This window comes from Chelon labrosus (assembly GCF_963514085.1).
Source record: "Chelon labrosus genome assembly, chromosome: 21".
In the NCBI taxonomy this organism is placed as follows: Eukaryota; Metazoa; Chordata; class Actinopteri; order Mugiliformes; family Mugilidae; genus Chelon; species Chelon labrosus.
In genome coordinates, this window is record NC_140354.1 from 12,240,899 (window position 1) to 12,264,761 (window position 23,863).

The 23,863-nt window shown below is 44.5% G+C and overlaps 2 protein-coding genes across 2 annotated transcripts; both read right to left on the reverse strand.

Annotated features, from left to right (window-relative positions):
• Window positions 1–548: 548 nt before the first annotated feature.
• On the reverse strand, window positions 549–12,513 carry LOC311506164 (uncharacterized protein; the record flags this gene model as incomplete). Its single annotated transcript, XM_084570043.1, has 16 exons — window positions 549–877; window positions 1,121–1,249; window positions 1,924–2,035; window positions 3,259–3,403; window positions 4,065–4,166; window positions 4,278–4,343; window positions 4,482–4,600; window positions 5,181–5,345; window positions 5,588–5,656; window positions 5,846–5,968; window positions 7,181–7,266; window positions 7,588–7,963; window positions 8,753–8,866; window positions 8,946–9,014; window positions 9,579–9,659; window positions 12,130–12,513. The coding sequence occupies 16 exons, from the start codon at window positions 12,511–12,513 to the stop codon at window positions 753–755; spliced, it is 2,265 nt and encodes a 754-aa protein (XP_084426169.1). The 3' UTR covers window positions 549–752.
• Window positions 12,514–16,201: 3,688 nt separating this feature from the next.
• On the reverse strand, window positions 16,202–22,951 carry mfsd11 (major facilitator superfamily domain containing 11). Its single transcript, XM_084570161.1, has 14 exons — window positions 22,552–22,951; window positions 22,020–22,199; window positions 21,863–21,918; window positions 21,603–21,710; window positions 21,439–21,518; window positions 21,258–21,354; window positions 20,963–21,021; window positions 20,664–20,823; window positions 19,136–19,182; window positions 18,981–19,046; window positions 18,560–18,685; window positions 18,272–18,446; window positions 16,504–16,639; window positions 16,202–16,423 (listed from the first exon to the last, which is right to left on the reverse strand). Exons 2-14 carry the CDS (start codon window positions 22,113–22,115, stop codon window positions 16,262–16,264), a joined length of 1,368 nt encoding a protein of 455 aa, XP_084426287.1. The 5' UTR covers window positions 22,116–22,199; window positions 22,552–22,951; the 3' UTR covers window positions 16,202–16,261.
• Window positions 22,952–23,863: the final 912 nt, after the last annotated feature.

A 23,863-nucleotide genomic window follows, 5' to 3' on the forward strand; every position in this document is an offset into this window, starting at 1 on the left:
CAGGTTGTGGTGAAGCGTTCAGACTAAACCTGGTGCTGTACTAAATTTGTATTTCTGTTCACACATACCCCAATAATTAATAGTTTCCAGCTAAATTAAACTTTTTCAGACATTTTTAATGACACGTAAAACACTATTTTAACCACGTTCATGGTCATTTCGGCTCAGAGAAGAGAAGAAATCAGTCCAGCTCTCTCGTAAATACATAAGAAATCAGTGAATTGCAGAAAACTGATCAATGGATTGACGTTTTTGAAGTTTTCTTTACAAAAATTGACACGTCCCCATCATGAGTCACATTAAAGTCTGTCTATGGGTGAGAGGAAGAAATACTGAAGAGACAAACACTTTAAAAAGCCTAAATAGAAATCCACCTTCTTTGTTAAAGCAGCTGTTTTGTAAAATAAAGATTGTAAAATAAATGTTTTAAAGATTTAGGATCAGGGCAGTTTCATTAGTTATAAAGTTTAAAGCTTTTATTAAGTTTGTTGTTTTCATGTTTTGCCGTCTGATCAGTAAAATCCTCCGGGGCCAAAAGGAAGTGAGAATTACACCACTCAAGTTTATTAATTGTTATAATTAGAAATAATAATAACAACGTTTAAAAATAACACATTTAAAAAGCCCCGTCACGGTCCGACAAGTGACTTAAGGGACGTGTAGTTCATGTGGAAGGTTTTACCTCAGACAGGAAACCTTCTCTCTGCAGAAGTTCATTATAAAGCAAACACAGTAGAGCTCGGCGTCGCCTCCTACAGGTTGAGCGGGTCGTCGGCCTGGCGCTCTGTGTCTGCTGCAGCCGAGCCCGGGGTGATGGAGCTCAGAGACGTGCAGCCCAGGGCCGACACGGGCCAGTCTCGTCCGGAGCAGCTGGAGGCTGGACACACGTGGAGGAGGGTGAGACACGGTCATGCGAGCGCAATGAATGCACCACACACCTGTGTTGTCATATAAATACTGCACTAACTGGTTTCAGCTGTTCCAGTATTTTACATAACTTCTTGTGACTGGTAAAAACCCCACAGTGAGCGTCTTTTGTTTTGAACAACAACTGTTCAGGGTGGACTTGTCCAGACAGGTGTCAGGTACTGGAACTGATCACGCCGTGCCTGTGACTCACCTGAGCTGCTGCACTGGCCGCTCTTGGCACTGTGGGCGTGGGGAAGCGGCGTGTTAAGGCCCACGTCCGGAGTGGCAGCCAGCCTGTGCGACGACGCGCACTTTGCTTTGTCTTTAGCCTTGCACACGCCTGCAGTCACAACAGAACGGGAAAACGTGGAACGTGTGAGGAAGGTCAGAAGCAGCCACAACAAACCCAGACGGCTGTGTCTTACCAAAACGCACTGAAGGACGTTTGTTCTGATGACAGACAGAGGAGCGAGGCTCAGAGGTTCAGCTGGTGTGAGACCACAGCGTCACACATGAAACTCACATTTGTTTTAGTCGAGCTGCACAGACGCACTTAATAAATTTTGCTGGTATGTGCAAATGATAGGGGTTGTACCGACTAGCAGCAGCCCTCTAAGAATGAATCAGCAGTTTCACTGAGTTTGACGCAACAGAAGTGAAGCACAGTGAGTCTTCTCAGTGAATAAACCACATTCTGTAACCTTCTAACGAATTTAATAATGACAGAGTTGGTGCCGCAACCTCCACTGTGGAAAAGGTTAAAGGCGCAGATCTGTTATATAACATCTGGTGAGAAATATATAACGTCTGATCCCACTTATCTATTTCATCTAGCTATCTGAAGTACAGATGAATTTTGTAATACTGTACGGGAGCAACACTGTACACATCTTTATTCTATTGTATTCAGTTTTCAGGAATCGGTTTCTCCCATGAACCTTCTTTCTTGTCTTTTCTAATTATTTTCCTTTTTATATGTTTTGAGATTTTTAACCTTCATTCGTTCACATTTACCGTCTTTGGTAGAGATCGTGGGTAGTTTAGTTTCTGTGTTCTTCATCCCCGGGACGTTCAGGCGGCCTTTGTAAATATGCCCATCGAGTCCGACGATATCGATCTCCTCCGACTGGACGATCAGTACACACAAACACACACAGGGGGCAACTCATGAATTCAGAACTAACTGCATCAGTAACATGCAGTAGTTTATAAAATCTGATTATCTATACGTGAAATATTTAAAGCTGTAAATAGGAAACACTGACTTTAATGCAGTTTCCACCATGAGACAAGCACAACTGCACATGTGCTCAATAAAATCTTTCCCTAATGCATCATCTTTTTATACATACACACACACCCTCTAATCTAGGATCATAAGGAAGCAAAGAACAACGGCTTCCAACAGACTCTTAAAGGGGAATTACCGTTTTTTACAACCTGGACCTTATTTCCGGCATAAAATACGATCGTTTACTCATATAACTTTGGTGTCATTTGGAGTCGCTCAGAAGATATTTAGATCCAACAAAGTGCCACGTATATCCATATAGTGGGAGTGAATGGGGCACCCAAACGCAGCCTCTAAATAACGCATTATCTGCCGCGAAACTCGTTCATTTCACCAATATTTTGTTACAATATGCTAGTGCTATTCCCTGTTGAGTCCAGAGTTACCTGTTATCATTACCTGGGGTCTGTAGATTGACCTATTACCCTCTGACCCTCTGACCCGGATGATGTCATCTCTGAGCACCGTGCACATCCGCGACGGTCAGCTTGTTTACCTGTAGTTTGCTGCTGCTAGTTTTTTGCAACATGGCTGAATATTTTTCTGATTCTGAGGTTGTGGACGACGACTTTGTTTATGATGGACGTTCTTACCGTTTTGAGCCAGAGGAGCTCGTTGAAAGGAGGATGCGGAGGCAGAGAGAGGAACAGCTGGCCAAAGAACAACAAACCGCTGCACGTCCACGAATAGATTACAGGTAACTCCGCACTCAACGGGGAATAGCACTAGCGTATCATAACAAAATATTGGTGAAATGAACGAGTTTCGCGGCAGATAATGTGTTATTTAGAGGCTGCGTTTGGGTGCCCCATTCACTCCCACTATATGGATATACGTGGCACTTTGCTGGATCTAAATATCTTCTGAACGACTCCAAATGACACCAAAGTTATATGGGTGAGTAAACTATCATATTTTATGCCAGAAATAAGGTCCAGGTTGTAAAAAAACGGTAATTCCCCTTTAAGATACTGCTGTGCTGTGTTATCGTGAAGACGTCTGAGTGACCAGAACATTTCTGTCTTAAATGCCTCCTGCAGACGGTTATGTTCCCACACCTGAACCACTCCGTCCACCTCGGCGTGCTGCTTCGTGTGCTGCAGGCCGCTGCGTCGCTGACTGCCCGCGGTGTTGGTGTGACTCCCCCCGCAGCTCCGCGACAGGACCGGGTAACCGTAGTCCGTCAGCTCAGACATTCGCTCGCTGCTCAGGCCCGGAGACGAACACCAAGAGAACAGAGGAGAAGCTGAGTGACCGTTTACATTTTCAGACCCTTTTCATCAAAGGCAGAGGAGAAACTTTTTGTGTCCAAATGTTATGGGCTGACTGATCTTCATGTCTTAAAGTTGTGATTGTTTCTCTTCTTGGCGTAATACTGATTACTACAGTAGTTGAATAGAGCTGTTGGCTGTACACCAACGCTACATCAACACAACACAACTGAGGGTCTCATTGAGAAGGAAGAATCTGTTTTATTTAACAGTTTGAGTTAAATAAAAGACACAAACTGGAAATTTAGAGCTAAACTGGCTGTAACTTTGGAAAATGCTTTGGAGACATGTAGAGAAGTGATGACTACAGCGATCTAACTTTGCTGGACCTGACTCACTGCTGGACTTCTGCTGGGTTCTGGCTCTGGTCGCAGCGCTTCAGCCGCCTCTGCTTCTCTAAGCTCTCTATCTGCCTGCACATCACAGCGTGGCTCCTCTGCAGCTGCTCCCTAGTCCTCCTTCCAGAGTTAGCTACCTCAAAGTTGCAGCGGCTGGTCCCTGGTTTCAGCCTGAGACATGTACAGTGTTTCCACATACATGCATGACAACGAGGCAAGGCAAGGTAAGGTTGCAGGTGAGCGTGCTGGTCTCACCTCCTGTAGTGCTGACGCAGCTGCTCCAGAGTGTAAACCGTGAACGGCCTGATGGACTTGTGTGACGGGAAGGCCGGTGTGGAGGGCAGAGTCACCAGTTGCCTTTTAGTCCCCAAAGAGAAGAAGAGCAGAGGAGTTTAGAGAGCAGACCCAGGAAACAAACATTGTCCAGTCTCCTGCTCATATAACTAGCCTATATTTATGTTGACTTACGGTCCAGGGGTGTGCTTGACAAGAGGCCGGTCACAGGAGAGACAGTGAAATCTGTCCACCAGTTGTCTGGAGGAAAAATACAGAACAGAACTCGGATGATATTGTACTCTGCAACACAGAGCTAGATATCTTTAGGTTTGCTAAGGTGCAGAGATGGATCGATCAGCAACTGCTGCAGATCTCGAGTGTCGCGTTACCGCTCACTTTCTGATACCAGCGGCGTCCTCGTGCTCCGGAGCCCCCTGAGCCTGAAGCTTCTTGTGGATACTCTTCCAGCGATCTTCCAGCTGCTTCTTCACAGAGTCCAACTCGATCCTGTTCAACTGAGGCAACATCAGAGCGTTTTGTTAAGTGGCTTCGATTAAACGCAGCGACACTTTTATTAACCAATCACGTATTTTCCTGCAAATTCTTTTGGAAACTTTCCCTGTCGCTTTCAGAAACGTAGCTCAGAATTACAAGAATGCTGTTGGTATAGTTACTTATCGGTTGATCTTGCTAGTGGCGTGAAACAGTGGCTCATTGAATCAGTTATGAGACCTGTTACACTCATTATATTCTGGTCTGTAACAAAGAACAGGAAGTGATATCTAATAAGTAGATTAGATAGTTTAGATAATGTCACTGTCTATCAGAGCTTCCTAGAAAGACGAACAAAACGGAAGATAGAAATGAGACACACTGATTCTCTGTATTAGGCCTAAAGACGTGTTCTTGTTGCTCACTGCTGCTCCTACTACAGTTCATACTGTACTATCCGGAGTACAGAGCGTGTAAAATAAAGCATTAAATAAACATAATACTGATTTATTTATTTAAAGCGTTCAGTCCAGCTGGCTCTGTGCGATTTCGCCATGGTACCATAAATGCAACAAACACTGACTGTGAACGAAACCGCCGCACCTTGCACTCCATCTCGGTGGAGAGTTTGTCGACGACCTTGTGCCAGTCCTGCTCCTGACCCGTCACCTTGTTCAGCAGCTCGTGAAACATGGAGTTCAGCTGCTCGGTGGCCGAGTCAAACTGCATGCGGCTCACCTTGCTCGCCAGGGCGGATTTGTCCGCTTTCTGCAGGTGTGAACAGAGACAGCAGCTGGCTCGGATACAGATACGGACTAGAGATACAAAGGCCAGCGCAGTCTGCTCGGAGGAAAGTCACTGCAGCTGCTCTACTGGTCACAATAACAAATACGTTATAATAACATCTGTGTGGCCAGAACAAGGGGCCTGGATCAAAAATGTGTTGTTGGGTTTACGAGAGCTGCCCGACTCTTGCTCTTACTCGCAGTAACAACAGTACTGACACTCACGATTTCACTTTCGACCATGTGCTTGTCGGCCTTCTTAACCTCCAGCTCCTCAGTCGTCTTGTACAGCTCCTGTGGATACGAGAATTCAACAGCAACATGATCATAATCATAATCATAAAATAGCTGACAGGTATTAGTTTGACATGTTTTGTTTTTAGAAATGACTGTGTCATTTACTAATCATGAGTCAAAATGCAACAACATACAGTATGATTAAAGGACTGGAAACACAATGTGGAGTTGTGTTTGCTCGTCTACCTCAATGTGACTCTGTTTCTGTTTGTTGTCTTCGTGCAGAGACCTGGTGGTATCCTGCAGTTTCTCACAGTCTGCCTGAAGCTGCAGGATCGCTCTCTGCACATCGTTCACCAGCTCCACATTCTGACACACACACACACACAGCAATGTTTCAGTCTCTTCAGAGGACATGACACTGACACACGTACAATTCCTGTACACCACAGCTTGCCTATCCCCTTAACTTTAACCTAAACACTAGTTTGGGTATTTTTAGCCTGGACACTTTAACCTGTCTCCTGATACTGATCTGGCTTGCCTCTTCTGTGTCCTCCAGCGGCCCTGCTCTGCCTTTAGTCTGCTGCCGGATCAAGCTGTTCACTCTGTCCTGCAGCTGCTCGTAGTGCTGGAACAGAAGGCTGAGATTCCTGCCCATGTTTACGGCCCTGATTGTGAAAGCCGATCTTTCTGTGCTCTGACTGAGGCCGCGGCCGTCGCTCTCGCCCTGCTCCCTGTCCCCCTCGTCCTGGTAGCTGCCGGACAGCTGAGGGGTCAGGGACACTATCATGTCCTCCAACATGCCTCGCAGGTCGTCCAGCTGAGGTCAGAGAGCAAAGAGGTCGGATCAGACTGAAAGAGTGAAGCTCCTGAACACTGTGAACAATTTATGCTGGATATGAAACACCTCATGTAACTGTAACACAAGACCCTACAGACAAAGACGGATGAACATCCTTTCTCTCTCATTATTGTTGTCATACTTTTCTATTCTAAACTGCTCCTGCCGTTACTCGTCTTGTCTGTAGGTAATTCCAGACTAGAGCTTCAGTTTCATATGTACAGGAAGTTGGGTGATGTTTGCTGACTCTTCATAATTTGACCCTGTTTGTCCTGCCACCGGACTTCTCCCCTGACTATCGCTCAGTCACATGTCTCCTCCTGTCTGACCTGATCTTCTAGGTGTTGGTCTGATGTTCTCTCCTCATGCTGAGTCTGTTTAGCCTTCAGCTGCTTCACGCTCTCCTCCAGCTTGTGCACACACTTCCTGGACGTGAAAACACACACCAACGTCTAAAACCGAGGCCGTAAATATAAGTTCTGCCGCATCTCTCCCTGCTATCTGCCTTTACCTGAGGTACGTTACTTGCTGTTTGAGCTCATGAAAGCCTTTGCTTTCTGAATCCACACTGTCTGAAGCTGAGGTTGTTTCTGTTTCTTGGCCTGACAGGTTCATAAGCATCTCCTCCAAGTTGTCCAGCTTTGGACAAACACACCATTAGGAGCCAGAAGCGGAAAACACATAGTAATTGATACTGGTGCCGATGCGAGACACTCTGCTTTATTCCTCATCCTCACCTTTTCCCGGTCGCTCATCAGGCTGTCTATTAATGCTCTCTGCTCGTTCAGCTGATCCATCACTTTATTCGACCCGTCCCGTGAACCTAGATGTACAGCGTTAGGAGATTTTTAGTGCAGGTCAGAGAAATAATCTTTATTTACTTCAATATGCAGCAGTTATTTGACTATGATCTCCTCTTTCTTTCACAGCGGGCTGATAAATAATAAAGTTACAATCAGAGTATCCGGCTAGCTTAGCTGCTCTAAAGCTCATTTATTAAAAAAATAAATAAAACTAAAGAGGATAACAATCTATAAAGTCTGTTTTTACCATTTCTGGGTGGGAAGCAGTGACTTCCCAAAGTTTCTGCTTTCAGCTGTTATGCTAAGCTAAGCTAACTAGCTGTAGTGTGATCTAACGTTACCCTTGCTGGTGACGAGCTCCTTGAGGTGAGTCTGGTCCACCTTTTCTTTCTCTAACACCGCCACACGTGCCTCCATCTGGCTGAACCTCTCCTGCAGTTTGCTGATGTTCCTCAGGGCCTCCAGAGTCTCCGGGTAGCGTTCTGAGCAGTCGGCCTTTCGAGACGTCGCAGCATCGGTCGGGCCTCCACTTTGCGTAGGCGGCAGTGGCGGGTGGGAAGGGGCCTCCGCGGGGTCTGCTGCTCCATCAGGTGTGGACAGGTCTCCAGAAAACGTCGGAGAACTTGTTGTTCTTACAGCGTCGTCGGCTGGGTGGGGAGAGGAGGAAGGTGTGCTGATGGGTTTGATCTCTGTGGTCACACCTGAATTTACAAGCTCCTGTGAAAAAGCCAGACACAGTGAAACTGTTATGTTACTGTGAATTTAATAGATTCAATGACAAATCATTAAATGTTTACACATTTGAAGTGGTATGACAGCAATAAAACACAATAATCTGAGTCCAGAGATACATTTTTAATGTGTGACAACAACGTCATGACACAGTCTAATAAAATGCAGACCAATCAATTCGAGGCTTGGTAATAGTGATCGGTGTGAGATGAATTGTCCTTAGTTGTTCTTCTAAAGCAGGGGTGTCAAACTCATTTCAGTTCAGGGGCCACATACGGCCCAGTTTGATGTCAAGGGGGCCGGACCAGTAACACGATAGCGTATTTACCTATAAATAACGACATTGCCAAATGTTTTCCTCCAAATGTTTCCCTAAACCCCACATTTATTATAGGAAAAAGAAATGCAATTTCTGTTTAATTCTAGGTCTTTTATTGGAAAAATTGCAGTTCATGTCTTCAGTGTCAATTTTTGCACTTCGCAAATTCATCCCGTGGGCCGGATTAGACCCTCTGGCCGGCCGGTTTTGGCCCCCGGGCCGTATGTTTGACACATATGTTCTAAAGTATCCTGAATTTTATTAATAATGTCCAAAAATGTCGTACTCAGTCTGTTTTGGTTCGTCTTCACTGGCATTTCCTTAGGAATTTTAGATTTTGAAAAAAGAGGAACCCATCCTTTAATGTCTCCAGCCAAAGTCTTTGCATGTCTTTCCGTCAGTCACACCTGGATTAGAGCTGTTACTTCTTCATGGGACTTCCAACACCGTCTTACCTTTTGGATGTTCTCTCTCTCGCTCACCAGAGCTGACTGCATGATGTCCCAGGTCACACACTGACTGAGATCCTCTGGATCTGGATACGTCTGAAGCACGTCCGTCAGACACCTCTGTCACAATGAGAGCACACAGTATTAAACACGTTCAGAGAGTGAAAAAGGGCCCTTGGTGTCTGCAGCTGTCTCTCACCACAGTGTCCTCTAAGGCGTCCACACGGTGGCAGCATTTCTCCACCATCTCCACCTGAGCACCAGCCATCTGGACACAGGAGAGAGAGAGAGAGAGAGGAAGTACTTTACTGTAACAGCATCCCGCACTTCATCCTCCCAGCACCAGAATCCAGGTCAGAGAGAGGAGATCAACAACACACTAAAAATGCAAGGTTGTAAATGGACACCCAGAGCAAAAGCATAACAAAAACCGCAGTAAGCAATATGAGATCAGAAGTGAGAGGATATCTGCAGGCGCCACACGAACACTTCCTGACTGCAGCTAACTCAAAGTCTTAGTGTCTTTATTTTCCTAAACTATTCATTAAATATTACATTTTAAAAAAGCAAGGCAGGTCTTCAATCAGCAGAAACTAATGTCACTTTTCGTTGGGGTTTGATTCATTTACCATTCTTTTGGGAAATCACTAAATTCATAATGTGCTTTTTTCTAGGCAGGTTCCTGGGAGTTTATGAATGAATGCGGATAAAAGATGCAGAGATTAATGTCTCACTTTTCTGCTGGAAACTTGTTGCTGAAAACTAAGGTTGTAAACGTCACAGATACAAAAACTTATGCTCCTATTTCCTCCGTGCCCTCGAGGAGCCTCACCTGCTGCTGACGGCGGAGCTGCTCAATCTCATCCTTCAGATTGTCTTTCTGGTCGTGCAGCTGCTGTATGTGCTTCATCGCCTACGACAACCACAGAGAGAGTCTTGTAATAAACGTTCACATCATTTCACTGCACACAAACATGAACACATTTGTAGATTCGGCGAGAGCGGGCAGGACCCCGACGGAAGCCGACAAAGAGGGACAAGTTAAGAGACGAGACGAATCAAGCTGTTACACTGTTTCCGCGCGCGGGGGCTGATAATCTGCTCCTTCAGCAGGTCATTTCAATTTCCTGCGAGGCCTTCGGGGGTTTTGTTGGCCGAGCAAACGGCTACATTTGATCTGTTCTGAGACAAAGGAAATTCCTGAGCGGCGTGCAAGGTGGTGTTTAACCCGCGTCGAATGTGCCTGGACATGAAATGATGCATAGCGACCCCACACAGCTTCTCAGTCTTCGGCTGCAGCCGGAATGACTAACAGCTTGTTAATAAGTGCAGTGAAAACGTCATGTCAGGGGTCAGCAGATAAGCTATCCCTTGGATTTTTTATTTATTTTAAATTGGTTAATGTGTGTGTTTATGTGTGCCCACTTTACAAACCATCTCCTGTACCTGCAGTGAAAACGAAACACTTGTGACTCTCTGCCAAACACAGGTCTAAACAGCTGGCTCACAAATTAACGAACAGAAAATATGACTTCCCGGACGGAGGTAATAATTCAGCGACGGCCCTCATTCTTATCGTTGCAGCCCTTCCCTCGTTAAGAAGTCAGCCATTAACTGCAAACGACTCTTGTTGCACTGTGAACAAAAAAGCATCGCCGCGGAGGGAGGGGGTTTGTCAATAGACGGACCCCACGACATACGGCATGTACACTGTGGGTGGCGCAGCAGGCCGAGGGCACGCCGGGTCACCTTGTCACGGCTAAGCCAGCAGAAGCGCCAGCTGACCCCGGACTATGCCCACGGAGGACATGAATGATTCACAGCATCACCTGCGCCTGCCCGACGTCCTGCTTTTCACCTGAGAGCTATTCATCCCCTGACAACCAGAGTCATCTCTGCGGGGGACTAATTATCCCCTATCAAACAGAAAGAGAGAGAGAAGAGAGAGAAGAGAGGCGGACGGAGGAGGAGATGACGGCGAGTCTGAGCCACGACACGACAAACACTCCGAGCTCCCCTCACCGAAACCCTTTCTTCTGCCTTTTCAAAACAAAAGTTTGCCGAAGACCCTGAGCTCTTTCCACTCAGTCAAGAGCCCTGACAGAAACCTGAACAGAGGCACGCAGGGGGTCATTTGAGATGTCAGGGTGGCGCCCATCTCCTATTGTGCTCTGCTCTGTCATCAGCGGCTTAGTGCTCTGCTGAAATGTTTACCGCAGACCGCCGAAGATGATGATGATGAAGGAGGAAACGCTTTTTCAGTCTTATCCTTTCTAGCAACCGTCTGATGGCGGCGGGTTTAAGGCGCACAAACTGGCTAAAAAGCTAAACAGCTGTTTGACTCTTGGCCTCTGCTGCACGTCTCCCGCCGCCTTTCCATCTCCTGTCGGCCTACACTGCATCTCGCTAATAAAAGGCAAAAAAAATAAGTGTGACCAATGCAACTGAATTAATTTATTAATATGAACAACAAGTCAATCAATCAGGAAAAAAAAAATTGTAGTTTAGCTCTAATCAGTGACGTCTCAGGACATATTTCCTTCCTATTAAGACAAAACACCTGGCGTGACATCACTATCAGGGGGCGTGGCCACTAGTGAATTTTCACCTGCACAATTGGACGCTAGATAGAACTGTAATCTAGATTATATTTGTGGTGAAATCATTTGGGTTTGTTGGTCTGTTGGTTGGTGCGACAAACCTAAACTTTTGTTTGGAGCCTCAGAAGCTGTCTTTTACTGTTTTTCGACGTTTTATAGATTAAGAAAAGTCTCTAATTAATAGATTTAAGTATGGCCAGTTGCAGCAATGAACCGGTGTAGCGTGGTGATTCATGCTTTGCTCCTAAATTTATCGGAAGGACAAATTTTAACCTGATTAAAATTGTGCAGTCTGCAGTTTCTCATTTCTCTAGCGCTCAGACTCGTTGTGTTCGCTGTGCACATCTATAAATCTATTAATTTTAATGAAATCTGGTGTGAAAATGACTAAATATTGATCAGATTTATCTTCTAATCTGTTATAATCTGCACTAGACTTTTACGATGAGAAAACATCTTCTCTTTTCTGACCCTTATCTTAATCCTAAACTCACATAGCTTCACTTCTGTTTTATTTATGTCCATGTACCATCTCAGTCTGTAAAGTCATTGTATCCTACAGCTGTCACCTACATGTTAAGGAATATAAAGTGTAATATTTAATTCTGAAATAATAATAATAATAATAAAAGATAACAAGGGTAAATGAGCATGGATGAAAACACTCCAGACAAGTGCCAAGGATAAACAAACAGCTGCATTCTGTTAAATCAGTTTTGCACTTGATTTTTTGGACAGAAAAGGTGGAAATTAAACCCAAGTGTTCAAACTTGCTGCTCTCACCTTGGACACGCTGTCCTCGCAGGTCTGGAGCCTCGACTGTCCCTCCGCCGCAGAGCCAGGAGAGGCTCCCCGCTCCTGCAGCTCAGTTCCGGGACGAACCCCTTCCTCCAACGCGGAGGTGTCCCACTGAATCTGGCCCTGCTGTTCCTCCTCCTCCCCCGTGTCCAGGGCCAGGGTGGGAGACGGGACACCCACCACCAGAGCCTCGGACTGGGTGTCATCTGTAGGGGAGCCTCTCCACCGGGTCTTCACCTCCCGGATGTCCAGCTGCTTCAGCACCGCGAGGAGCAGCGCGTGGAGGGCGCTGAAGTTTACAGAGCCCTTCTGGGGCGACCCGATGGATAAGTTTAACAGGTCGTGCAAGGTGACGTTGCCCTCCGACATATTTGTTTGTGTGCGACAAGACAACCGTTGAATAAAGTTAAGCTAACGTTAGCTAAGTTTTCAAACTTAACTCTCCCCCGTTACTTCAAGGTTTTAGTTAGTGGCGACCCATGTTTTGTTAAAACGCTGAAGAAAAACATACTTCGTAAAGTACAAAAACACATTTTAAATTCGTTTTGGTCTTTGTCTAACGTTAGTTATCCAGTAACCTGGTCCATCATCCCACCGGCCGGCAGCGGTAATCTCGGAGTAGAATGTAGTAATGTTCAAGAGAAAATAGCAACCTCCAGCTGTCAGGCTAGACACATTTACCGGAAACCCAATCAACCCTCCCTTCACAGTAAACTTTAAACTTTAAACGGCAGCAACACTTTGAAGAACAACAGCATTTAATAGGTATTCAAACACTAACCTGGTTATTTTCCCGACACAATTATGTGCATTAACCCCGCATAATGTCACCTAACTACCATTAGCGTTAATATCCGACAGACGTGCTTTTATTTTGTAGAGAGTGACCGGATGTGGTATTTATCAGTCACTCTCACTTGATGTTGCTTCGCCCCACGTTGGACTATTGGCAGCGTTACAAGTTGCTAGGAAACGGGAAGCAATCAGGCCGCGTTCACGGAAATGGAAAAAAATGTTGCAAAAATATTCACTATTAAGGCAAATTAAACATTTTTTTTTTATTGTCTCTGTACTATGAACTATGAACTTATTAAAATAAACAGCCCGGCCCTTTACAAATATATACCAAATCAGCCACAACATTATGACCATCTTACTGACAATAACACTGACCATCTTGTGACAATGCAATGTTCTGCTGGGAAACCTTTGGACCTGGCATTCATTCATGTGGATGCTACTTAGACATGTACCACCCACCTAGACCAGACCAGACACCCCCACCCCATAGCAATGACACTCCTTGATAACAGCAGCCATCCCCAGCAGGACGCAGCCTGACACAAGCACACACACATAAAAACAGTTTAGGAACAACTAAAGATGAAGAACAGCACAAGGTGTTGACCTGGCCTTCAAATTCACTAGATCCCAAACTGATCAAGTATCTGTGGGATGATCCACAGAGGCTCCTCCCCTCAAAGACCCCCACTAACAACATCCTGTTAGTGTCCTACCAGACACCACAGGACACCCTCAGAAGGCCCATGTCCATTCTCTGATGAGTCACAACTGTTTTGAAGGCACAAGGGAGACCTACACAATATTAGGAAAGTGGTCATAATGTTATGCCTGATTGGTGTATAGATGTTTCACAATTGTTGCTTATGGCCGGTTTGACCAAGTTTTTTTTTTGGTTTCAGCAGATAAAACACTCAACTAATGTTCAAAATAACATTTTATTGATAATAAAACCAAGCAAGCCAGTGTTTGGGTGCCATTCTCAATTACTACGTTCAAGTATAAAATCACAATCACGGTACACATGCGTTTCCCTTAATATCCTCGATTGCATACACTGAATCAAAACGTAAGTAGACCCGTCCATAATTTAACAAGAACAATGCACTGTCATTTATAAACTGACACAAAAAGAAAAAGAAACTACAGCATCTCTGATATCGTTTGCTCTCGTCTTTTCCCCCCCCACAATAACGTGTCTGGAGCAGACAAAACGTCCTAAGGCCCGTGTAGGTTTGGCATCAGATCCATTTAAAATGAGACACATCTGAGGGGAGCTGTACTGATTTAGAGAACAAGGCTGGTAATCAAAAAGAAAAGAACCAGGCTACGCAAGCAGCTCCGTGAGGCTCACCAACATGGCTGAACGGTGAGAGTAATAGGACTCTAAGGTTTACTTTTGACCCTTAAAAGACGGCTGGAGAGAAAATGTTAGCATGAACCTGTTTGTTTAGGGATAAGCAATCAAAAAGAAGATTAAATATGTTGATGACTTTAGTTAATCTGATTACAGAAGAAAACATAAAGGGGCACTCGTTTTAGCTAATTTTACTATTTAAGTTGCTATGAAGGTCCTCTTTTAGGCTACCTGTGAAATTTTCTGGTTTCTGAACTGAAGTTATTACAGTTAAGTAGCTGAACGTCTTCCCACATATAACATTTGCAAAACTAACTTCATAATCTCACATGCTGGCAGTCTCAATCCCATTGTTTTTGTAGCATGCTCACACACAAACACAGAACATGATAATTAAGAGCAGTTTATCATAGACAATATGATAAATCCTCCTAGAGGGCAAACATACCACACGGAGCCTTTAACAGGAGAAGTAATAGGTTCCGTGGTGTTTGATCGACATAGAGCTGCCAGACAGGCAAAGTGTTATATTAAAAAATGCATTGTGGGAACTGTGAGGACAAGCATTTTTAAGTTTCATCCAATAATCCGTTGAGCCGCGTTGCTAGCACAGCTGAAACTCTACCTGTTGTCACCAGTGGGATATAAGAAATAAAATTCCTCCTCATTTACCTCGTTATTGCTGCCGTCTCCCTGTAAAACCTTTGGCGTTAGACGTTAGAAGGGGGAGAAGAGGGCAAAGACGAGCAAGAAAGGGGCCTTTTCTTCTTTTTCATTCCGGCACAAAACAAACAGTCTCTTTTAGTTCTATCCGAGCTAAACGCAGTCACCCGCATGTAATTACGAGATGTTTGCTAGAAGGCATGAGTCACGGGATCGCACTACGGCTAAACCAATTGTGAAGGAATGGTTCAGTTACTTCATAATATTTCCCTTTGCTGCTCCCAGTTAATGAAAAGGACAGGCGCCGTGGAGACCAGGGAAACCTAAGCTAACTGACTTATCGGTTGTAAAATGTCATTTCAGTGTGATTACCTTGTGACTGTAGCCGAGTAGCGCAGCAGTGGCAACAACAGCTGCTTTCGTGTGCAAAGAATCGATCTGCGACGGCATCCTCTGCACACGAGGGGAAAAACTACGACGTCCAGAAGTGACCAGGAGTGACTTGTCAGTGTTTCATTGATCGAAAGGATGCATGGTTTGCTTTCCTGAGTGCAAGTTAAGTCTGGCAATATTCTTTATTTCTCTTGTCAACACATCCACAAAAACACTTCATGAACATACAAAGATAAAAGAGTTTGTGGGGGACTATTGTTATACATTCAATCTACATTTGGTGCTCTATTTGTGGCAACAGGATGGTGTGTATGAGTGTGTATGTAAGGAGCAGATATAAGGTCCCTGTGGAGTCCACTAATGTGGTTTTTAACTGATTTTGTAAAGTGGAATATTAATAGTTGGGTCTTTTCATGGGATGTGTTACCAAGAGAGAAAACGACCAGACTTAAATTACTTCAAGCCAACACATGCAGCCACAGCAGCCGCACTGACTGACAGCATTAAAAACCCGCAGCTGATTCAGAATAAAGTCATTCCTCCACCCGTACTGGCGCTATATTACTCTTGAAAGGCCTTGAATCAAAAGTGCTTTATAGAATTTGCTCTGATTGATTACAAACTGTGTGTAAACGAAAAACAAGGCGAGGAATTAAATTAGATGAGGTATATGTGGTCTGCAAACAAAAGCCTCCGTACGCCTTCGGATTTAGTCACACAAATGTTTAGATCAGGATGAGTATTTGGCTCCATACGATCTGGCTCTGCACAAACCAAACATACCGCAGCCTCAGTAGCTCGGATACGCTTGTCCCCCCTGGGTCTTTTTTTTTTTTTTTCCCCCAGCTGTATAAAGTGAAAACGCCTCCAGCTGTGACATCGTCGCCTTCCGGCTGACGCAGATCAGATGCTGTCGTAGTCCGAGGCTCGCCGGGTGGATTCGGCCCTCCACTCAACCGCAAAGAAGGTGATCGAGCCCAGGAATCCCGCCACGACCAAGATGAGCAGCTGCCAGTGCAGCAGCAGGTAGTTGCTGTAGAAGAAGGCCAGCGCCGCCATGATGGACTGGAGAGGAAATGACGGGCATGTTAGCATGAAGTCAAGTTCGTTTCTCGCGACAGGGTGTTTCCGAATGGGAAGCTCACCTGGATGAACTTGAAGACGGCGAAGGCGGGGGCGCTGTTGTCGTGGAACATGTAGCCGATGATGCTGAGGAGCTGCGTGTTGAAGCAGCTGTCGCCCAGGCCGAGCAAGAAGCTGCAGAGCAACGCCACCACGACGCTGAGGCACAACACAGACCAGACATTAAAACAACCTCCTGTTAACAGACTCTAGACACGGTGTGAACCCATAACTGAGGCAGAGAAACAAAAAGCACACATGTCATCGCTTAACATTGAAGATTAGCTCTATTGTTAGGAATGAATTGGGTTTAAGTCCAGTGTGTGAATTTTATTTGGACCAGAGAGTCGTTCGGTACAAACTTTCTCTCAGTGTAATCATCATAATAGATTAAATGAAGAGTAAAAAAAATAATAATTCCATGTTAACAACCTTAAAGGGGAACTACTGTTTGTTTTTTTTTACAACCTGGACCTTATTTCTGGCATCAAATACGATCGTTTACTCACCCATATAACTTTTGTGTCATTTGGAGTCGTTTGGAAGATATTTAGATCCACGTATATCCATATAGTGGGAGTGAATGGGGCACCGAAACGCAGCCTCGAAATAACACATTATCTGTCGCGAAACTCGTTAATTTCACCAATAGTTTGTTATCGTACGCTAGTGCTATTCCCCGTTGAGTCCGGAGATCGACTCCAATCATCCGATTCGAGTTATTTAGAGGCTGCATTTCGGTGCCCCAGTCACTCCCACTATATGGATATACGCAGATCTAAATATCTTCCAAACGACTCCAAATGACACAAAAGTTATATGGGTGAGTAAATGATCGTATTTTATGCCAGAAATAAGGCCCAGGTTGTAAAAATCGGTAATTCCCCTCTAGAGGCACTTAAGCTTGTCCTTACCTGAAATACTCTTTTAAATACCTTTTTATATACGTTTTTTTAAAAATGCAGATTTTTTTATTTTTTCCATAAATGAAAATGATTTGAACTATCTTAATCTCTTTTTTTGTTAAATTGCTATACATGTTAAACTCTCATTTTCCATAACTACTTAACCTACCACCAACAGCCTTAATAAGACTGATGTGGCATCAGGGGCTTAAGTATACATATAATGTGATATTTGAAAATGCTATTTTGTACAAAAATACTGTGGTAACTCTCATAAAAAAAAGATCAGGCATAAGTAAAACACATAGCAGTACTTGAGCCCTGCCTTTTTTTTTTTTTTTTTTACTTAAAATAGTTTGATTCCTTTTTCTCTCTTTTCTCCACATCCTTGACATCGTTCAGACCTTGTCGACTGAACTGTACCTGCTATCATTCTAGCTCTCTTGTTCCTGTTCTTCAAAAATAACTTAAAGGGGAACTACTGTTTTTTACAACCTGGACCTTATTTTTAGAATAAAATGTCTGTAGGTCAATCTACAGACCCCGGATGATGGTAACAGGTAACTCCGGACTCAACAGGGAATAGCACTAGCGTATCATAACAAAATATTGGTGAAATGAACGAGTTTTGCGGCAGATAATGCGTTATTTAGAGGCTGCGTTTCGGAGCTCTGATCACTCAGGATATACACTGATCGAATTATCTCCTGAATGAGTGCAAACGAAACAAAACTGATATTGGTGAGTAAACGATGGTATTTTATGCTAGAAATAAGGTCCAGGTTGTAAAAAAACATAAGTTCCCCTTTAAAGCTGCTTTCATGGTTTGTTTAAGTCGTTTGAAGACTCCCCTTCACAGACTCATCCTCCACTTCCTCCACTTTACCTGGGAGTGATGAAGGCCTGCACATCTGTTCCCGACTCGGGGGCCAGAGGAGCGTCACTGGCGATGTTGAGGAAAATCAAGAAAAAGGCGATGTAGTGCGTGATGAGCCCCAGCAGCACCACCAGGTTCCTCCCAAGTCCGATTCTCTTGTTCATCATCCCAAATACGCCCCCTCCTGGACAGATGCAGAGAGAGAAAGTGTACTTTGACAGTTGCCTCATGACATTCCTCAGGTCGCTTCCAACAACACCGCACCATAAAAGAAGAGATACGGGACAGATGACTCACCTAAGATCTCGCCTACACCGATGCAAATGCCAGAGATCCCTATCAGGCTCTTTGCATCGCTGCCGAAGCTGGTCATGGCGCCGATGCAGGTCCCGTACACCCCGCTGTAAAAGGTGAGCTCTAACCCTGACGGAGCGACATGCATAAAAAAAAATAATTCAGTACATTCTCAGCATCCATTGTAGCTTAGATTTTGGAGTGCTCCACAAAGATTCAGATTTCGATTCTTTACAGTGGGACTGGTTTTGTTTATCTTTATCAAAATGATAGAACTAAAACAGAACGACGCCCTCTCCTCCGAAGAGACCTTTAGACATGGCCTGGCTTTCTCCAGAGCCTCGTTAACATTTAGGCCTCCCTTTCCTTTGACAGCCTGAAGCTTCGGCTACAGTTTCACAGGGCGGCGCCGCCTGACACCCACCTGAGTATCCGATGGAGATGCTCAGCAGCAGCATTTCTTTGGTGACAAAGATTTTACACGCTTTGACTGCAAACAAGAAGAACAGTGGACGTTAGCGCACGCGCGGACACATGTCAGTTTCGCTCATGAAATGGAGGTTATTCTCATAAACGTACCAAAAGCGTCCACCGCCTGCGTGCAGAGGCCTGCGCGAGGAGGAGAGCTGTGAAGAAGAAAACAACAATCAAGCAGAGGCTTCATTCACTGCACTGGATGAGTTTGGAGATGCTATTGCCATAACTGTGACCTTCTACGGGCTCATACGTCTTCCGGGACATTTTCACCTTCTAGCTCATCCCTAAAACTGGTCTCGGTTGCTGTGACAACAGCATTACAGCAGTTTCAAAGACGAATGTCGAAAAGACAACAAAGGATAGCATTTACAGTTAAAGGTCGCCTGTCTCGTCCGTCGCTGTCCCACTAAAAACTTTTTATCCTGCTCTGGGTGGGACGACCACGACTCCCATCTGTCTTTGAAAAAAATATATTTTCCAGGACATTTCCAGAGCACTTTCCACAATATACGGGCATATGTGTTATTTAAGGAATGTCAAGAGGCGCAAGAAGAAGCGCTGAGAAAGCAGATATCAGTGATCAGAGGTCAGGTTCAGGGATTCCTACTGAATCACCTCGACACATCCCAATTTTAAAAGGATATCAACATGTCCGTTCTTCAATCAGACTGAAAATAGGCGTTTGAAATGATTATGTTTTATTGAAAAGCTGCAGGGAGGTCAAGGTTTTTGCCCCGATACACTCTTCTAATGTTAGTTTGAACGTTTTAGACACGTTAATGTGTAAACAGCAGGCTGAAATAAACCAGAATGATCTTTTGGCTTCATGCCTCAGTACAGCACCTAACGATTAATCCATTACTGATTTAGCCGTTGTTTCTGGGGTTTTGATCAAACAGCATAAGTGGTTCACTACAAATCCTTCTGCTGGACTTCAGAAATGTAGAAAGGGTTTTTATACAGATGTAAATCTTTTTTTAAGCACATCCTAAGATTTAGAAGTGACTGAATTTCAGCACAAATGATTTTCTTAGTTCGTTTTCACTCTCATTTTTCCTTTTTTTGCTAGTTTTGAATCCAAAATGAATGTTTGAAATTAGGGATGCACCGAAAATTTTCATCTGAAAACCGAAAATGCACTTTTGGGCCAATTTTTCCGGCCGAAAATTTATCGCCGAAACAACACGGCCGAAACGGGATGCAAGCAACAGCCGCAGCAATTTTCGTTTTTCAGATGAAAATTTTCGGTGCATCCCTACTGAAATTAAAATTCAAGTAGCATAGATTCACGTTGGTCAAATAGGTTCAGATCCTATTATTCAGGTTAATACATCTCTTATGGCCAGTGCTAAAAATTCAATAGCTTCTCAAATGTGGCAACACAGTTCTGCCAATTTTACATCACTCTATTTACTTTTAAGCTGCACATTATGATCAGTTCCTGGACCGTATCACTGTAAGCATCAGGTTTTTGTTCATGTCAGGCAGTGTTGCAATACTGCTGTGTAGTAATTAATGCTGCACTTAACAGCGAAGACAAAGACAAACGTCTCTGTGGCTTCCCCTACGTTGTTCTGGGTGTGTCAACTCTTGAAAGGTTTCCTCCCGACTCAGAGGAGCTGACGCTCACCTAGCCGAGGAGCTGTTGATGGAGTCGGCCTCCAGCAGCGACTCCGTCACGTCGGAATTAGGGGCAGACTCGGGGTCGGGCTTTCGGATCAGGAAGAAGAGGAAGCAACCGACCAGGCTGATCACCGTCAGGGAGATGAACACCGTCCGACGGTCTTTGTCTGAAACGAACAATATGAGTCAGACGCTTAAAACCGTTATGAGAAGTTGACACAGGAAGTCTAATTCTACGAATAGCAACAAATACACACACACACCCCCACACACCTACACACACACAATGAAATTTTAGATTAATACCCGTTATGTGGACATGTCCGTGCCAGGCAAAGTATATGTAGATGTTTCCAAAGAATAAGCTGCAGAGAGATGAGTCGAAAATGTTTCATTTAATAATTCACATTAAGGTTTGTACATCTCTGAGTGACATTTGTCAGCTTGAAAAGGGGAACAATTGTCATCCTGTTTTAATTTGTGTGGAGATCACTATCAGGCCACAAGGTGCAAACACAAGTGCACATGAGATGAGTTACTTTATCTGGTTTAAAGCTAAAACTTGATCACAGTTCTGCCTGTGCTGGATAAAATGATTCACCTGAACTGCAGCAGCGCCCAGAATATACCGCTGTTCCTTCCAATGGTGTGTTCAGTGGAGTTGATGGCGAGGACATTTCCCTGTGCCGTCCAAAGCACTAGAGTGGAAAAATCAAAGGGTTGATAAGTGCAAAATTAAAGAAATGAACCGTTACTATTAAAATGCTTGTTAGGAAACGGACCTGCTGCTCCTATCCCGACCAACACGGACGCTGTGTAGAAGCTCCAGGTGTACGGGTAAATAAACATGGCGATGTATCCGCTGCGGAAAACAAGTCAAGAGTGCGCTCAGAGCGTTGTTTTGGCGTGAAAAGGTTTGGGAAGCGTGCGCGAGCGCGGGACTCACCTGTACAAGAGCCCGCTGATGAACATCGAGAGCTGCGGACCGATGATCGTCACCACCGAAGGGGCGATCAGGTTGGATGCAGAGAAGACTCCGTAGATGATGGCCATGCTGCAAGTGACAAGAGCAACAGATTACAGCCCACGGAGGAGCAGATTTAATACAGATGTGAGCTCTGTGTGAACTTTGTCCCCTGAAAGGGAAAATTCAATAGCCCTCAGCGGCTGATTTGATTACAGAAGATGCCATCGGGCGGCGTTTACCTCGTGTACCCGCTTCCTTGGAACTCGGTGCTGTTGAAGCTCTTGATGACCGTTTGCTGTGAAGACGGGGAGATTTAAAAAAGCGCGAGTTACCTTTCCGAGGCGTGTGATCAATCACGAACAATCAAGAGGGCACGCCCCAGTAAATTCAACCCACCTCTATGTTGCCACATGTTTGGAAAGCCGTGAACATGAACATAAAGCCAAAGCCGAGGATGACTATGTTCAACAGCCTCTTCCCCTCTGGACTCATTTTGGATGATGTTTAAATTCCTTGAGGAAGTGAACAGACAGACACACACACACAAAAAGATATCTACTGGAATGGAGAGCACATCTGTGAATGCAAAGAGAGGAAGTACAAATCAGGAGATGTGCTCCAAACATGTTACATAACAAAAACACACATCAAAGAACATGTTTAGTTGGATAAATTGGTTTCAATCGAGCACCACCACTCAAATCAATGTGTTTTGTTGTTAAAAAAAAAGTGTCAAGCACTGAATAAATGCCTTTAAGCTAGTGTAGTTTAGTTGGCGTCAGGATTTCTTTATGAGCCACATTAAGTGTCCTATACTGTGACTACCTGAGCCATCTTTAAAGTGGGGCTTTGCCTCTTAAAATGCAGAGAAACAGGAAGCAGAAGAGTAGTTTTGCATATGAAACTCTTGGCAGAATAGACAACTCACCAACAATGCCGGAGTCGTTTAGCTAACCCGCTGGCTGCTCCTCTTTGTGCGGACTCTGTGTGCTTTCAGGAACATAGTTAGCTCTTAGAGACAAGTCAGCTATCGTTACCGCTTCATCTGCGGCATAAGGTCCCTAAACTAGCTCTAGCATTCAAGTTTCCGTCTTATTAAACCGATTTTTTTTTCCGTGGTAACTCTCACGCCACCAGTAAACATGACTTGCCCGAAACTGGAAAGACCACAGTCATGTGAGTGCATCAGCTGACACAGACACAGCGGTGACTGACTAGCTGGCGACGCGTTAGCTTCCAAGCGCAGATCTTCAAACTGTCGGCGCAGGAGGAAATTCACTAGCGACGAGTTAGCTTAGCCCGGTCCAGATGTGTTTGTTCACGGGAATACGTTCTTCTTAGAGTTTAATTGATGTAATTTATTCAAGTGTGGATATAATGTGCGCTCGTTCTGAATCACATTTGGTAAAACCGACTGATTAAAATACAAAATAAGAGATGTGACAAACCTACAGCTAGCATGCTAGCTACCTGAGCACTGCAAGTAAACTAATTGGTGAAACTACGTAACTTCCGGTTTAAAAAATAAACAACAAAATGCAAATATATAACTGCGATACATAGACTGATGGAAAAAAAAAAGTAATTTTACAGTCTATGCTGAGGTCATGTGTGAGGTGTAGTTTGCAAAATCCCAGTCAAGATTGTGTTTTTTCTTGCGCGTCTACTTGTGTAGTTACGGTACAGGTGCTGGGAGAGGCCAAAATGTATGAATCACAAAAAAAACGTTTACTATGAAATAAACGATTTCCCTCATAGGTTTTGCTAAATTATTGACTTTATTCTTGTTCACATTGACTCTGACTATTATTGTATAACATTCATTCATTCATCTTCTATACCCGCTTTTTCCTGTTAAGGGTCGCGGGGGTCTGCTGGAGCCTGTCCCAGCTGTCATCGGGCGAGAGGCAGGGGTACACCCTGGACAGGTCGCCAGTCCATCGCAGGGCCAACATAGAGACAGACAAACATTCACACTCACACTCACACTCACACCTACGGCCAATTTAGAATCACCAATGAACCTAACTAGCATGTCTTTGGACGGTGGGAGGAAGCTGGAGTACCTGGAGAGAACCCACGCAGACACAGGGAGAACATGCAAACTCCACACAGAAAGGCCAGCCGGCCCATAGATTCGAACCGGTGACCTTCTTGCTGTGAGGCGAGGCAGTGCTAACCACCTCGCCACTGTGCCGCCCATTGTATGACATTTCAAGTCATTTTACTTTATATTTTTG